We start from the raw sequence: 15,511 nt of genomic DNA, 5'->3' as shown, positions 1-15,511 counted from the left end.
TCAGGTTTTGGGTAGCGTGACACTTTGGCCAGGTCTACACTACAGACCTAAATCTGTACAATTATATTGGTATGGGGTATGAAAAATCCACCCCCCAAACGACGTAGTTATACCAAGCTCACCCCTGCTGTAGACAGCACTGTTGATGGGAGAAGCTACCGCCTCTCGGTAAGCTCTCCCATCTGCGTAATAGTGTCTTCACCAAAGCACTACAGCAGCACAGCTACATCAGTGCAGCCGTGCTGCTGTATCGCTGTACATGAAGACGAGCCCTTTGATTACTGAGTAAAAGTTCAGTTGAATTCACCTTTTCTGATTCATAAGGAGCTCTCTGTGAAGGTCCTGATGATTCCGGGATGATTTCACAGGATTGATTAGTTTCTGAGGTCTAATTAGTTCAGGATTCTCTTCATCTATGTAGTCTGGTTCAGCCATGATATTTCTTGGAATAAGATATGGATCTTTGAGTTCAGTGTCCTCACTCAAGTTATCTGTAAAACACAAGGAACAATCACGTTAAAACAACATTTAAAGACCTTTTTTCACAAAGGAATACAGAATTGGTGGCTGTGTCCACACAGCTAAAATATGTTATGCTGGTAACATTTACCTTTTTATATATAGATAGATATAGATACAGATACATTTGACAGTAGGTAGAGATAAGGCTCTAGAGCAGTTTACTTTAGCTTCTTAAATTTTACTAAAATCACAGTATTCTTGGGTTGATGGGAGACTGAGGAACAATTTCCTCTTCAAAATTCTTCAGGCTATGGACTTCAATAAACTAGACCTTCTTAGTTATCAAATCTTAACAATGACGACTAAGTTCAGCAAAATAACTAAGCACATGCCTAAACTCAAGCATGAGATTTGTCCCATTGACTTTAGGAGACTTCTCAGATGCTTAAGTCTGTTTTGCTTCATTGGGACCTAAGAGCATAAACTACAAGATACTGAGGTCTGAATACATACATACATACATACATACAGTCTATTAGGATTTCATTTCCCACTACCAGTAACCCCATTTAATAACTACAGTGGAAAATATGATCTCTCTTAAGTATGTCCAGTATTGTAATGCAGCACTACTAAGCAACAGAATCATGTGTTAACAAATCATTTTACCCTCTTTTTTTGTTTGTTGTTACTTAGAAAAAAGAATAATTTAATTTGGAAAATATTTCCCAAAATGCACAATGAGAATTCACATCTTGATTACAGTTAGATTTTGAATAAAACATCCAAACTTTGACCTGGGAACTTTAACAATTAAGGGCCATATTTTTAGCTCGTGTAAATCGGCACAGCTCCAGTGATTTGAAGTCAATGAAACTACATTGGATTCACATGTACGTCAAGATGTAAAAAGCGTATTCTTATCATACATAAATCACAATGAAAGATTTTTATTAGCAGCTAATCCACAAATAAATTTTGAAATTATCTGTTTGCAGCATTTAATACCTAGTTACATTTAACAGCATCAGTCACAGCACACAGAACTCCTGCATCTGAAATTAAACATTTTGAGCCAAATTCTGCCTTCATTTACTATCACGGAGCCCCACCAGTAGAAGGTGGCACACTGCAACTAAACACTCACAGGAGACAACCAACAACTCACTTCAAAGACAAAAAATGCCTCACAGCATGCGGTGTTTCAGAGATAAACTGATTCGACATTGCATAAAAAAAATACAGACCTCAATCCTCATGGTTGATGGAACAGCTGAACATTGCAGACCTTTTAATATAGAGCTACTGAGAGAAACTCAAAGACCTCTTCGTTTTTTTCCAGAGCGAAAACTGAATCCATGCTTTAACTAAATCTGAGCTCTGATCTCCCTCACTTTATTACTCAATGGAGTACAAAACCAGCAGTTTCACTCCAGTTAATCATTAGACAGGGACTGTTTATTTACTCCCATATAAAAGAGCTCAGAGCTTGGGTCCCACATCTGTTCTATGGGCCCAATCCAAAGCCCTCTGGAGTCAATGGAAAGAATCCCAAATCCATTGGCTTTAATGAGCTTTAGGTCAGGTCTTTTTGTTATGCCAGTAACATTCCCAAAGCATAGAGGTGAGTGTGGTATAGAGGGAGACCACAGATCCAGAGTATGGCTATATTTTTTTCAATGGAGTCGATGGAATTACTCTGCATTTCTACCTCTGAAATAAATCAAGCCCTTTGGCTTCTCCATTTTAATAATTTATCTGAATCATACAATTTCTTCCCTTACCCATCACACATCAGCTGTGGACTTCACTGGAACTACTCCTGGGAGTACCTGTTCTCCACAGTGAGTAAGAGGATCACTCTAGGCCTTAGCCTGTTAACCCTTCAAGGCAGGGACTTTGTTTTTGTATGCACGTGCCCTGTGACGAACTCAATAGCCCCCCAATCCTGGTTAGGACCTTTGGGTGCTAATGTAAATATCAGGTAACAATGGTGATTGCAGTAACTCAAGACTTGGCTATTACAGGGTTCAAGACATGTCATGAAAATCCTTTATTGACATCAAAAATATAGAGATGTTTAAAAAATAACAAAACAAAACCCACCACTTCTCCCCACTTTCTAATGCATCTTTATCATCACAGGGTTATCAACATTTTCTCATATGCTGCGACTAACAATTTATCGCATGTCTCTCAGTTTATTATCAAGATGCCACATACAAAATAAAAAGGTACATTTCTGACTGGAAGGACCATACTGTGCACCCCACCATTGGTTTATGCCAGGGTCCATTCTCTTTATTGCAGCCTTTGAACAGGCTCTGCTACACAGCTTTATACCTGTTTGTTTTTAAGGCACAGGACAATTCAGATTCTCTCAGCGTTAACACAAGGTCTGTCAACTCAAACAGAATCAAATATGTACAATGCAGGCTTATTATAGATGGAGGGTAAATATATATTATATTTTTAAAAGCATTTATGATCACAAAAATAAACTAGCAACGCACTTATTGCCACTTTCACACAGAGATAGCCAATGCAGAATTACCTACAGCAGGTACACCACAACTGAGGGATCATTTTTCTAACACAAGAGCCCCTGGAAATAGAATACGAGTCAGTCTCTTTGTCTGGGAATGTTCAATAAAGCATTTTGCAGAACGTAAGTCTACTTTGAAAGGCATCACAAAGGATCCGTCTGAAATTTCATAGGGTTTATTTTAAATATTGCTCGAATACTGTTCTCCATTTCTTTTTTAAAAACATATAAAAAGTTTTATCCACCATTGTAATCTTGATCGTTAGTGTCAGGAATTGAGGTCTCCTTGTGTAAAAAGAACGACTGGTGACAGACTTGAGTTGATAACAGCTTGCTCAGGAGCTGAAAATCTGGCCACAAGGCCCTTTTGGTTTTTAGTTTTGTCTAAAATTTCCCAGGAACTTACCAGTGTTTATTCCAAATTTTTTAAAGAGAGTGAAAACGTAACAAAAATCACAAACAAAGGGCAGTAGGAGGCGGGAGGTGCCCGGTACACACGACATAGCTCTTAAGGAAACCACCTGCTTCCTATTGGTGGTCGGGTGGCTCAGCTGCCAGCCCTGGCTCCCTGCCTGTTTCGCTCCCCACTGTTGCAGATGGGGGGGGAAGGGGGGGGAAGGAATAGAAGTCTTGGTTCACCAAAATTCAGGTAGAAGAAAAACAACAAAACCAGTTGTCATAAATATAAAGGGAAGGATAACCACTTTTCTGTATACAGTGCTATAAAATCCCTCCTGGCCAGAGGCAAAGTCCTTTTACCTGTACAGGGTTAAGAACCTCAGATAACCTGGCTGGCACCTGACCCAAAATGACCAGTGAGGGGACAAGATAGTTTCAAATCTGGAGCGGGGGGGGGGGGGGGGGGGCTTTTGTCTGTCTCTGTGATAGCTTTGCCGGGAACAGATCACGGATGCAAGACCTCCAACTCCTGTAACGTTAGTAAGTAATCTAGCTAGAAAATGTGTTAGGTTTTCTTTGTTTTGGCTTGTGAAATTTGCTGAGCTGGAGAAAATGTGTATTCCTGTTTTTGTGGGTTTTTTTGTAACTTAAGGTTTTGCCTAGAGGGATTCTCTATATTTTGAATCTGACTGCCTGTAAGATTATCTTCCATTCTGATCTTATAGAGTTGTTCTTTTATCTTTTTTTGTTCTTCTAATAAAGTTCTGTTTAAGAATCTGATTGGGGTTTTTGGGTGTTAAAAATCCAAGGCTCGTCTGTGCTCATCTTGTTTATTCTCAAGCCTCCTGAGGAAAGGGGGTGTAAGGGCTTGGGGGGATATTTTGGGGAAATTGGAACTCTAAGTGGTCCTTTCCCTGTTCTTTGTCTAAATCACTAGGTGGTGGCAGCATACTGTTCAAAGACAAGGCAAAGTTTGTGCCTTGGGAAAGTTTTTAACCTAAGCTAGTAAAAATAAGCTTAGGGGGATCTTTCATGCAGGTCCTCACATCTGTACCCTAGAGTTCAGAGTGGGGAAGGAACCCTGACATCAGTAAAGCCCAAATACTGACTTTTTCAAAACACACTAATTTTTTGGAGAAAAACTAGTAAATACCAAAACCTAAGGACCTTAGCTGTCAATTACTCCAGCTGGGATTTCCAACTGGACATAAGGAAGCGAGACAACTCCCATTCAAGTCATTCCCGTTGGTGCCTTTGCAAAATCCCAGCCTTAATCACAAACTGTGGGCCCAATCCTGCATTTCCCTACACGATTATTATTATTATTTATTATTTGTATTATCATAGTGCCTAGGAGCCACAGCCATGGACTAGGAACCCATTGTGCGAGGTGCTGTATGAACATGGAACAAAAAGTCAGTCCCTACGCCAAAGAGGTTACAATCTAAGTAAATAAATAATCAGTGACAATATTGAGCAGAACTAACATTATTTCCATTCATATATTCACAATGTATTATCCCCATTTCACAGATGGAAAAACTGAGGCACAGTGGCAGAACTGGGAGTAGAACCAAACTCTGGCTCAGATGAATTCAGAGTACTCCCACATTGATAAAATCCTTTCTCAAGCCACAACATGCAAACAATTAATGTCCCAACAAAAATGCCTCCATTGCACAACATTAGATTAACTGTTCACCAAACACTTATCTACAGCATGTAAACTAGTCATTAAATACACCTGCTCATTTTAGAAACATGCCAGTACTACATACAGTAATCATTTCCTTTTCCTACTGCTTTTCAACATAATACACTCTCTCCCCCCCAAACAAGTAGCAAAAACAGATTTCAATTACTTTTCCCATATTATTCGTTTTACTTGAATATTCTTAGTTGTAGGGCAGGCGGGTCTTCTTGATGACACCGTTTTATAACACATTAGATCTCACTGGAAGCAATGAAAGGGGTTTTTTTGTTTCGTTTTTTTCCCTCTCACTAGGTTTCTTCCCCATTTTGTCTTTAAAAAGTTTAAAGTACACAACTGTCTTTGTCTGCATTAGCTTGTAAAAGACTGAGCCATTGTCCAGGGCCATACAATTCTCACTGACTGTACATGCCATTTATCAGTAGTGGAAAAGCAGAACTGAATACGGAATCTTGCTAATATGCAGATTACTAAAGGCAAATTCCTAGACGCATAGAGGGCTTGAGTATTTTACCAGACATAAGAGCCAGAGGACTAAACTTATTAGCCAAAAATTAATACCCTGGTAACAAAGCATAGCCCACCACCAGTATGTGGTGAAGGGAGGAAAGTGCTCTGTTCTTCTTAGTTTCCCAGCTGTCCATGGAATTCTGAACAGCAGCAATGAAAACTGCCAAGACACTGATCGGTTTTCATATTGTTGCAATTATTTCCCAGGTGAGTGCCAACAGTTTCTTAAAAATATAAGATTCCCTATTTAAGAAGAAAATAAATTACAGTTTCTAGTCTTCAGGGTTGCGAATAAACCTTCCATAAGTGAAGTGAATGTAAAAGGATGCAGCATTATCTTCCTGAGTCTACAACAGGTGCCTCTGCTGCTGCAAATAGCTTTGTCAAGCTGCAGCAAAATGAAAACCGAATAGCGTCCTGTCAGTTTTCACTGCTGCTATTCAGGACCCTAATGGGCAGCAGTGAAACTTACGAAGAATCATGTTAAACATTTTAGGTTGGTATTTTCTTGAGGGATGGTTTAGATATAGAGAAGCTAGGGCCTAACATTAAAAATTTCCCAAGCCCTGTTCTTGAGGGATATAGAAAAGCAGCTTAGGTCCTAAAGGCCTTTTGTCTTTTATACAAAAGTCTCTGAAGCAAAGAGAGTCCTTGTACAAAGCTAGTATTTGGATATCCCAGATAGGTGTCATGGCTTCAGTTCTGTGGCAATACTGTACTTTGGTACAAAGAATTAAACACAAATATTTTGTTTTGAAAGCATTTGAGAGGCTCCACTAAATTTCTGTTAGCAGTATTTAAATCTACTGATGGTGCATAGTTCACTTCACTATATTATTGGTACCTTAATTCAAGGATAAGAAACCTTTTGTACAGATGTTGGATATGTTTGGCTGAGTTTGAAACTCTGGGCCAAAGTAGGTTTCAGAGTAGCAGCCGTGTTAGTCTGTATTCGCAAAAAAAGAAAAGGAGGACTTGTAGCACCTTAGAGACTAACAAATTTATTTGAGCATAAGCTTTCGTGAGCTACAGCTCACTTCATCGGATGCATTCGGTGGAAAGCAAAGCAGTAGCATATTATTTTTCTCAGTGTATTTTGTAACAAGTTGCCCCAGCAGCAACATAAAAGCTGTGTCTAGTACTGTAGACGGGGGTTTGGCAGAATTCAATTTTATTTTTTTTTATAATTCCGACAGATAATATATCAATGTTTATTTTTAAGTTTTTTTTTTTAGACGTTTATTGACGTTTTCACAATAGTCGGAAATTATGGGGGCATCAGACAATGGGGGAATTAGACAATGGTTATTTAATAACAGCAGATGTTGAGATTCAAAAAGTTAAAGTTTTATAACCATTAAAACACAAATTGTCAATGTCGTGTCAAAATATACAAAGTAAATATCCTTAAATCAAACTCCAATAAATTCTCAAACAGCATTTTTCTTACTTTTCCTATCTGTAAATTTCTGTAATCATCAATGGAAATATTTTTTCATTGTGTGTGTGTGTGTGTGTGTGTGTGTGTGTGTACGTACACATGTGTATACAGTGAAATTGATGTTTATTGATATTTACTGATAAAAATCTAATTCTTCCAAGTCTATGTATACAAGTAGATTCACATGAATTTTGTATGCACCCCTTATTTACCACGGGTGTTCTCTAGATAAATTTAATTTGCCATACTAAACAGAAACAAAAAAGTTTTGACTTTTCAAACATAGCAGCGTGGATATTTGGGTATCCAAATAGCCAAGGAAAATGTCTACTTCATACTAAAGCCATATGTTAAAATGATCCAATCAGCTACAAATTTTATATTTTCAGAGGTATGAAAGCTATTTTCAGAGTCATTCAAAGCTATCCTATCAGCACTTCAGTAAATCAAAAGTCAGGACCAGATCCTGCCTGTTTCCATTGAACTCAATGGGAGTTTTGCCAATAAATTCAGCAGGATCAGAAGTGATCCATTAATCTTTATTATTTTACACATGCAGATAGAACACTATGGTCTGAGAACCTACAAATTGAACTGTGGCGAGTCTATCCATAAATACACTCCAGTGTACATTTTTGGTTTTAAATGTTCTTCATATTACACATTTTATTGTGTTTACACTAGGATATTTTGGCTAGGTCTACTGGTGTTAGTAACAGTGCAAGCATTAGCATAAAAAGGGCTACAGGTCGCCACTAGCATTTTTAACAGCATCATCTGACCCTTCTCCAAGGCAGGTCTTTATAACATGGCAGCTGAAGGAGTCTTCACTACACTAGTGTTCCTACTGGTTCTTGCAACAATGGGAAATTTATTCCAAAACACCCTAGTGTCACAAGCCCCTTGGGAAGTCTCAATATTTTGCTTTAATTGCTTTACAGTGGAAAACACCTTAAATGTGGTGTTTTCCTAACAGAACTAATATAGAATTTGAATTTCAAAATTTTGAGAGAACAAAACCACCATTAACGTATGCTTATGAAGCATTTACACATTTCAAGTTGTGCACACAATTATCTCCAGCTGTGAAAGCAGAGGCAGAGTTGAGGCCCCTTTAAAAAAAAATAATAATCAAGGCCTATACATATATATCAATAAATAATAAACTTATCCAGGCCTCAGAGGGTTACATTGAAGCAAGCAACTAGGACTATTCACTTAATTTTTAGTTTTTGCCTAGATAAACTATGAAATTAATCTTGCACAGAAGCGTTCACTCAATTGCTTAACGTCTCTGGACGTGAAATTTTATTCTTTAAAGAGCTTGAACATCTGTTCTGAGCGTACTATAACCCATCAAACACTATTTTTGAAAGGCTTACATTTTTAGAGCTTTAAAACTACTACATAGACTTGTGGTTTGTAACAAGTAACCCTAAAGCATTCTTTTAGGAGAAATATGATTCCACTCTCACTTTCTGCTTTCAAGGGGCATTAGAATGAAAATACTTCAGCATGCCTCTGATCAGAAGTTACATAACTAGCGCAGCCTTGCACAGCCATGCTTGGGTGGAAAAGGCCGCTTAAATCCATGCTGCACAAGCTTTCCTACTTCCCTTCCGAACTGTGCACATTGTTTGCATGCATCAACTAAGCACCACTATAATTTTTTTTAAATATCTTTTAAATATTTTTTAAATAAGAGATCCCAGATTAGGAATGTTCATATTAACTCCCCTTTAAGAACTAACTCTCCAGTTACTGTTCTTTCTCTTTCTAATCTAGGGGAAGAGTTCTCATACTTTATCCACCTGGGATCCCAAAACCAGCTGTGATTTATTAGCCTGACTCTTAACCCAAGAATCCTTTGGGGGTCCCATGGGATTATGGGATTAGATCAAGGCAAGAATCAGACATTTGTTTTGGGGGAGGGGAAGATGGGTGGGGTTGGCAAGAGGTGGGTTCTGGTGCTGCTGGCTGGGAGCAGTGGTAGAGAAAGGTAAATGATGCATCAGTGCCCGATCGTGCTCTTGTTCTAGGTAGGTGCCATTAAAAGATGGCAAGAATTTTGGGTCTAGATTATAAAAGGCAAGGGTTAGGGACCTTGTGGCCTTTACTTGTACCTATGGCATACATAAGGGATACACAAGGCATACATAGGGATACACCTATGGCAGTACATAAATGATAAACATATTGTAGTGATTGTTTTAACATCCTCATAGTAATACACTACCACATATGCTATTTACACCAGGTGAAGGGCACACTTTTGGCACAGGTCTAGGAATCTGGAGACCTGGCTTCTGTTCCTGGCTCCAGCATGGACTTCCTAGGAGACCTTGAGCAAAATCACAGAACCTCTGCATGTCTCCATTTTTCCATCTGCAAAATGGGGATAATTTAGCTATTTCCCAGGAGCACTGGAAGGTCAACTTCATTGTTTGCAAAGCATTTCAAAACCCTCTGATGGAAGAAGCAATCCAAATATAATGTATTATACAAGGTTGTGTGTGAGTGTTTCAGTGTAAAGCACGAGACTGGTCAAAGATGCTATAACACATGAATGAAAAACAGTTTTCATATGGATGGATATTTTTTCCTGGAAAGCTAAATCTGCTTGTAGCGAGTGGGAAAGAACAAGCAGTACCTATATAGTCCACTAAGTCATTAAGACTGTTACATCATCCTTCCAGAATGCAATATCAGCCTAGGTGATTGTACTCCAGAGCAATTTGTGGAAAACTTTTTACCCAGTCTTGGTTGGAGTTAGACACTCCTCCTTTGTAGGTTATTTAACAGCTGGCAAGCAGTGGACAGCCCTTGGTAGGAGGAGTCCTATCTTCCCAGTCATGCCACGCAAGATTCGACCTTATACACCAAGTGTAAATTGGCAAGATAATCAGCTTTCAGCGTATTCATGATTCTATTTGTGGCCAGTTTATAATCTAGGGCAGTGGTTCTCAAACTTTTTTTTCCCACAGACCACTTGAAAATTGCTGAGGGTCTCAGCAGATCTTTCCAAATGTTGTTTGCACCGTTATCTAACTATCGTACAGCGCTTTGGATAAAAGCACTGTATAAAGAAAAACATAATAAAAAACTTTTTTTGCTCTACAAATAAAAGCACACAACTCATATTTTAATATCAATAGTCTTACCTTTCTAATGCAATGGATGTGCCCTCTCTCCCCCTCCATGGCAGCCCCTGAGCTGGGGCTGGGGGGGGCAAGGGGGATCTTCCCCACCACAGCAGCCCCCGAGCTGGGGCTGGTCTCTCCCCCTGGCAGCCGCAGCCCTGGAGCTGGCGCAAGTCGCCTCTTTCTCTGGCCGCCACAGCCCTGCACATCCCAAATTCCCCCACTACCCCCTCCCACATACCCCCTATTTCCCCCCAAGGTCACCACCTCACCTTACATGAACGTCTTCTCCAGGGTCCAGGCACCTAATTAGTGCACGGCTTCACTAATTAGGTGGGTGGCCCTTCATTCTCTCGTGTGTGGCCACCCAGGCATGCAGCTTAGAGGGAACTATTTGCAGACCACCTGAATGGAGCTCACGGACCACAGTTTGATAACCTCTGATCTAGAATAAGAGATAGTTTATGGTGAATCTAACATCAGGGAAAGGAGGGAACTGGTACAAGGTGAGCCCAGCAGGGTGGCATATAGAGTTTCATAGAGTTTAAAGCCAGAAGGAGACCGTTACATCATCTAGTCAGACTTCCTGTACATCACAAGCCATAAATTTTCACACAGAATCCCCTATATTAAGACCAAAGACTATTTAGTGTCAGAAAGTAAGTAGTTTTCAATGTCAGGGGTCAGCAAAGGTAGAAAATCTGGAATATCTGGATCTCTACCATACCCAGAGCAGCCCGACATAAAACTTCCCTTAGACTAGGAGGCTTACTTTTGTAACCACCTAACTCCTCATCCATGGCGTACAGATTTGAAAGCCCTGGATTACTGTGTTGGGAGAAGGCAGTAAGAAAGAGCCCATTGTTTTAACATTGTGTTTAAATGCAAATGGTTATGATTAATTATTGTTAATCTCGTCTCTAAGACAGCTGCAGTCTTTCCCCCTGGAATCGGCAAGCTATGTGATAATGGGAGATAGGAAGTATGAACTTGAAAGTTATGAGCCTGGGGTAAGTGATGTGAAATCAGAAGTTCAAGGACAGCTTCTTCAGGCTTTACTGTAGTGAACATCAAGAATACTGTCAAACAGTGTCACCCAGTGGTAAAGGACTTCCTACAGACAGCAGCAGAAATTACCATGGAAAGGAACAGAAGATAAAAATCTTCAAGGAGACAAGGAGAATGGTTACAATTTAAAAAATTATGGCATTGGAAATCTTACTCATGATCCCAAATCCGGTTTGTTTGGGGTTTGGTTTTTTTTTTTTTTAAACTAAAAAAACCCATACCCCAGCGGTTCCTCAGTTTAACATACTTCATTTAAATAGGGCCCATATTATTTTATTTTTTTTTTAATACAGGGCAAGATTTTCAACATTGCTAAAAGCATGCACAACTAGGACCAGATTTTGTAAGACCGCTTAGCACTCGGCAGTTCTTATTAAGAAAAAATGGAGTTGGGAAGTACTGAGAGCTTTTAAAAACATGACCACTTCATTTAGGTGCCAAAACAGAAGCGGGGTTGGGGGCTTGCCCTGCTCCGCATGTGCCGTGGCTCTGCACGGCTCCTGGAAGCAGCGGCATGTCCCCCCACTTCAGCTCCTAGGTGTAGGGGCAGCCAGGGAGCTCTGCACACTGCCCCACCATAAGTGCTGCTTCCGCAGCTCCCATTGGCCGGGAACTGTGGGTAATGGGAGCTGCAGCAGCAGCACCTACAGACGGGGCAGCATGCAGAGCTGCCTGGCTGCACCTCCGCATAGGAGCCGGAGCAGAGACCTGCTGCTGCTTCCAGGAGTTGCTTGAGGTAAGCACTGCCTGGAGCCTGCACCCCTGCCCCCCTCCCGGGCCCCAACCCCTGCCCCTGATCCCCCTCCCACCTTCCAAACCCCTCAACCCCAGCCCTGATCCTCCTCCTGCACCCCACACCCGTCATCCTCAGCCCCACCCCAGAGTCCTCCCCCCCTGCGCCCCAACCTCCTGCCCCAGCCCTGATCCCCCTCCTGCCTTCCGAACCCCTCAGTCCCAGCCCAAAGCACCCTCCTGCACCCCAAACCCCTCATCCATGACCCCACCCCAGAGCCCGCACCTCCAGCTGGAGCCCTCACCCCCTCACGCACCCCAACCCCAATTTTGTGAGCATTCATGGTCCACCATATGATTTCCATACCCAGATCTGGCCCTCGGGCCAAAAAGTTTGTCCACCACTGCATTAGAATAATTCCATAAAACTAGATTTATTCAAAACTGGGGTGGGGGGGGGGGGAAGGGGGAAGGGAACAAAAGAAATGGTGGCTTAACATACCAAGGTTTAGTCCTGCCATCAGCCAGACACACACTCTTCCTTAGAGACAGAAAAACTAAAATTTTATATGCCCAAACTGCAAGTCTTGGCTCTGGCCTCATTATCAAAGATCCATCCCCATGCTGTGTTGAAAGGCAGAGGGACTCGCTCTCCTGCCCCAACCTGTTTTATTAAGTCTTTGTTTTCTGAGATATTGTTAGGCGTGGCACCCTTAAAAAATTAAGTACATAAAGCAAAAGAGGATCGAATACAAAGAGAAGGAGGAGGGTTTGTGGGAGAAGGCAGTATATAAGGGACCAATAATAGTTATACTAATAAGACATCATGTGACAGCATGGTCTTACAAGTGGAGCGAGAGACAGAAAGAAAGGCGTCAAGCAAATCCTAGGGCTCACCATAGCAATGGCACAGCGTTTTGTAGATTTAAACTGCAACAGTGGGATCCCTGACAGGTGGGGTGAGCACAGATACTTGTCACACCAAGGCTCAGGGAAATCTCTAATAAAGCTAGGTCCTATGCCAGAAGGGGAATAAGGACAGTCAAGATGAATAAGTCTGCAAAGATTGTAAACAGTAGTTATATGAGGTGGCAAGATACAACAGAGATGCCTGCGTGCACTAGTGCATTTGCTGGGGCTTGTCTACACTACTGGCCAGATCGATGGTCAGCGATCAATCCAGCGGGGGTCAATTTATCGTGTCTAGTATAAAACACGATAAATCAACTGCCCATCGCTTTAGCGTAGACTCCGGTACTCCAACTCAATGAGAAGCGCAAGGGGAATCGATGGGAGAGCATCTCCTTTCAACACACCGCAGTGAAGACACCACGGTAAGTAGATTTAAGTACATCGACTTCAGCTACATTATTCACGTAGCTGAAGTTGCGTAACTTAGATTGATCCCCGCCCCCCGTAGTGTAGACCAGCCCTGAGAGTCAAAAGATGCATTTTTAAAATTGTGTCTAGCAACAGGAATAGCTCCAAAACCAGAAATTAGCAGAGAACAGTATCCTGAAGATAGGTCAGTTTCCAAGCTACCAGCCTTGACAGATATGGCCCTTTTTTTTGCTCTATGGATAGTTACAATGAGCAGATCCCATCACAGCCTCACAAATCAGGAAGCAAAGACACTAGAGCAAGACTAAGCAGCAGCCAGCCTACAGGAGATAAAGGCAATGGAGCCTGCACCTCTCCCCAGACAGAGGGGCATCGTTTTCTAAAGAAATGTATCTCTGACCAAACAACCTGTAGATCTTTTCCTCACAAAGTTGAGGATCATTTGGACCTTTCATCTCCCTTTCACAGAGGAGTCAGAATGGCATGATTTTAAAATAAAAACCAAACATATTCAGAAAGCTTTGCACAATGCAGATAAAATTTATCCTCCAGGAGCACAGATTAGAAGCTACATGAATGTTGATCTCCTTTCAGGATGTAGTGCGCAAAACTGGAAGCTGCTTTTCATTAGAGATAGTTGGAGGAAAAATGAAGGGGACACTGCTATAGACTAGTTACACAAAGTGACGGCTGAGATAGTTTGGGGGCGAGAAATCATGTAAGGGAATATTAGAGTTATCATTCCCCTACACAGTTTATCTGCTGTCAAGCCCTTGGAGACCAAGGAACCAGGGCAGTAATCCAGAGACTGTCCACCCTCAAACATTCAGGGGGTCCAGCAGCCCCCTTGGAAGTGGTAGACACCCCCCCCCATCCTTCTTTCCTGGCACCTTCAAGCGATGGCTCACTTGCACTCTGCTCTGAAGAGGTGAACTTAAAATCTCAGAATTGGCTGGCCCAGTTGGAGCAGAGGTAGACAAAGAATAGCTTTTAAGTTCCCCCCCAGTGCACTTGTGGGGCTTTCAGCACATTACACACATGACCTAATCAATCTTCACGGTCTTCCTCCAAGGAAAAAAGCATCACAGTCCTCTCAATCTTATAGAAAAAAATACTGAGGCACGGAGAGGTTAGGGGATTTCAAGGCCACACACCGAGCCCTGGGCAAAGACAGGAATGGGACGTTGGAGGTCTTGGGCTCCTAGCCTCCTGCTGACTAGCCAGAGTGCAGCAGCAGCAAGGAAATCAGTGCCCAGGTCAGTGTCTGGTTCTTTGCTCGTCAGACTGGGAGGAAGCAGCACACGCAGCTACCAAGGAAGGGCGTGCTATTTGTCACACAGCAGCTGGGAGGTGTAATTCCCAGTGTGGGTAGACATACACATGCTAGCTCTGTTTGAGCTAGCACCTAAAAATAGCAGTGTGACCGCAGAGGCACAGGCAGCAGCTCAGACTAGCTGCTCAAGAACATTCTGCCTGACCCCCTTGGCACATACAGGGGTGGCTAGCCACACTGCTGTTTTAGGAGCTAGCTCGAACGCAGCTAGCTTGGGTACTTCTACTCAAACTGGGAATGACACCTCCCAGCTGCTGTGCAGAGGTACCCTAAAGCAATGGTTCTCAACCTTTCCAGACTACCGTACCCCTTTCAGGAGTCTGATTTGTCTTGGGTACCCCAAGTTTCACCTCACTTAAAAACTATTTGCTTACAAAATCAGTCATTAAAATACACACACACACAAAAAAGTCACAGCCCACTATTACTGAACAATTGCTGACTCTCATTTTTACCATATCATTATAAAATAAATCAATTGGAATATAAAATATTGTACTTACATTTCAGTGTACCATAGATAAAGCAGTATAAACAAGTCATTGTCTGGAGGAAATTTTAGTTTGGACTGACTTCACTAGTGGTTTTTATGTAACCTGTTGTAAAACTAGGCAAATATCTAGATGAGTTGATGTACCGCCTGGAAAACTTCTGTGTACTCCTGGTTGAGAACCACTGCCCTAAAGCACTCAAATATGGCCAGCCAACACAACAAGTGGCTCTGAAAGAGGTTACAGCCAGCTCTTCTACAGCCTACACTCAGGACAGAGGAAAAGAGACGGGGGATCTGAAGAAACCCTTCTCCACTTCCATTCGCCTTACATTAGAG

The 15,511-nt window shown here is 41.7% G+C and overlaps 1 protein-coding gene across 4 annotated transcripts in view; it reads right to left on the bottom strand.

The window, feature by feature from the left end:
- Positions 1 to 15,511, bottom strand: part of FAM107B (family with sequence similarity 107 member B) — a 79,486-nt gene that overhangs the window by 14,118 nt on the left and 49,857 nt on the right. For 2 of the 4 annotated variants that reach the window (XM_038387601.2, XM_038387596.2), the window contains exon 2: positions 308 to 491. In XM_038387601.2, coding sequence (XP_038243529.1) covers positions 308 to 435 — 128 coding nt within the window. In that variant the 5' untranslated portion in view covers positions 436 to 491. Of the gene's footprint in view, positions 1 to 307; positions 492 to 1,709; positions 1,850 to 10,480; positions 10,526 to 15,511 lie in introns of those variants that run through there. The other 2 variants (XM_038387600.2, XM_038387598.2) reach the window with 2 other exon arrangements.

The sequence above is a fragment of the Dermochelys coriacea genome, chromosome 1 (genome assembly GCF_009764565.3).
Source record: "Dermochelys coriacea isolate rDerCor1 chromosome 1, rDerCor1.pri.v4, whole genome shotgun sequence".
Classification (NCBI taxonomy): Eukaryota; Metazoa; Chordata; order Testudines; family Dermochelyidae; genus Dermochelys; species Dermochelys coriacea.
This window is presented reverse-complemented; position numbering and strand designations above follow the sequence as displayed.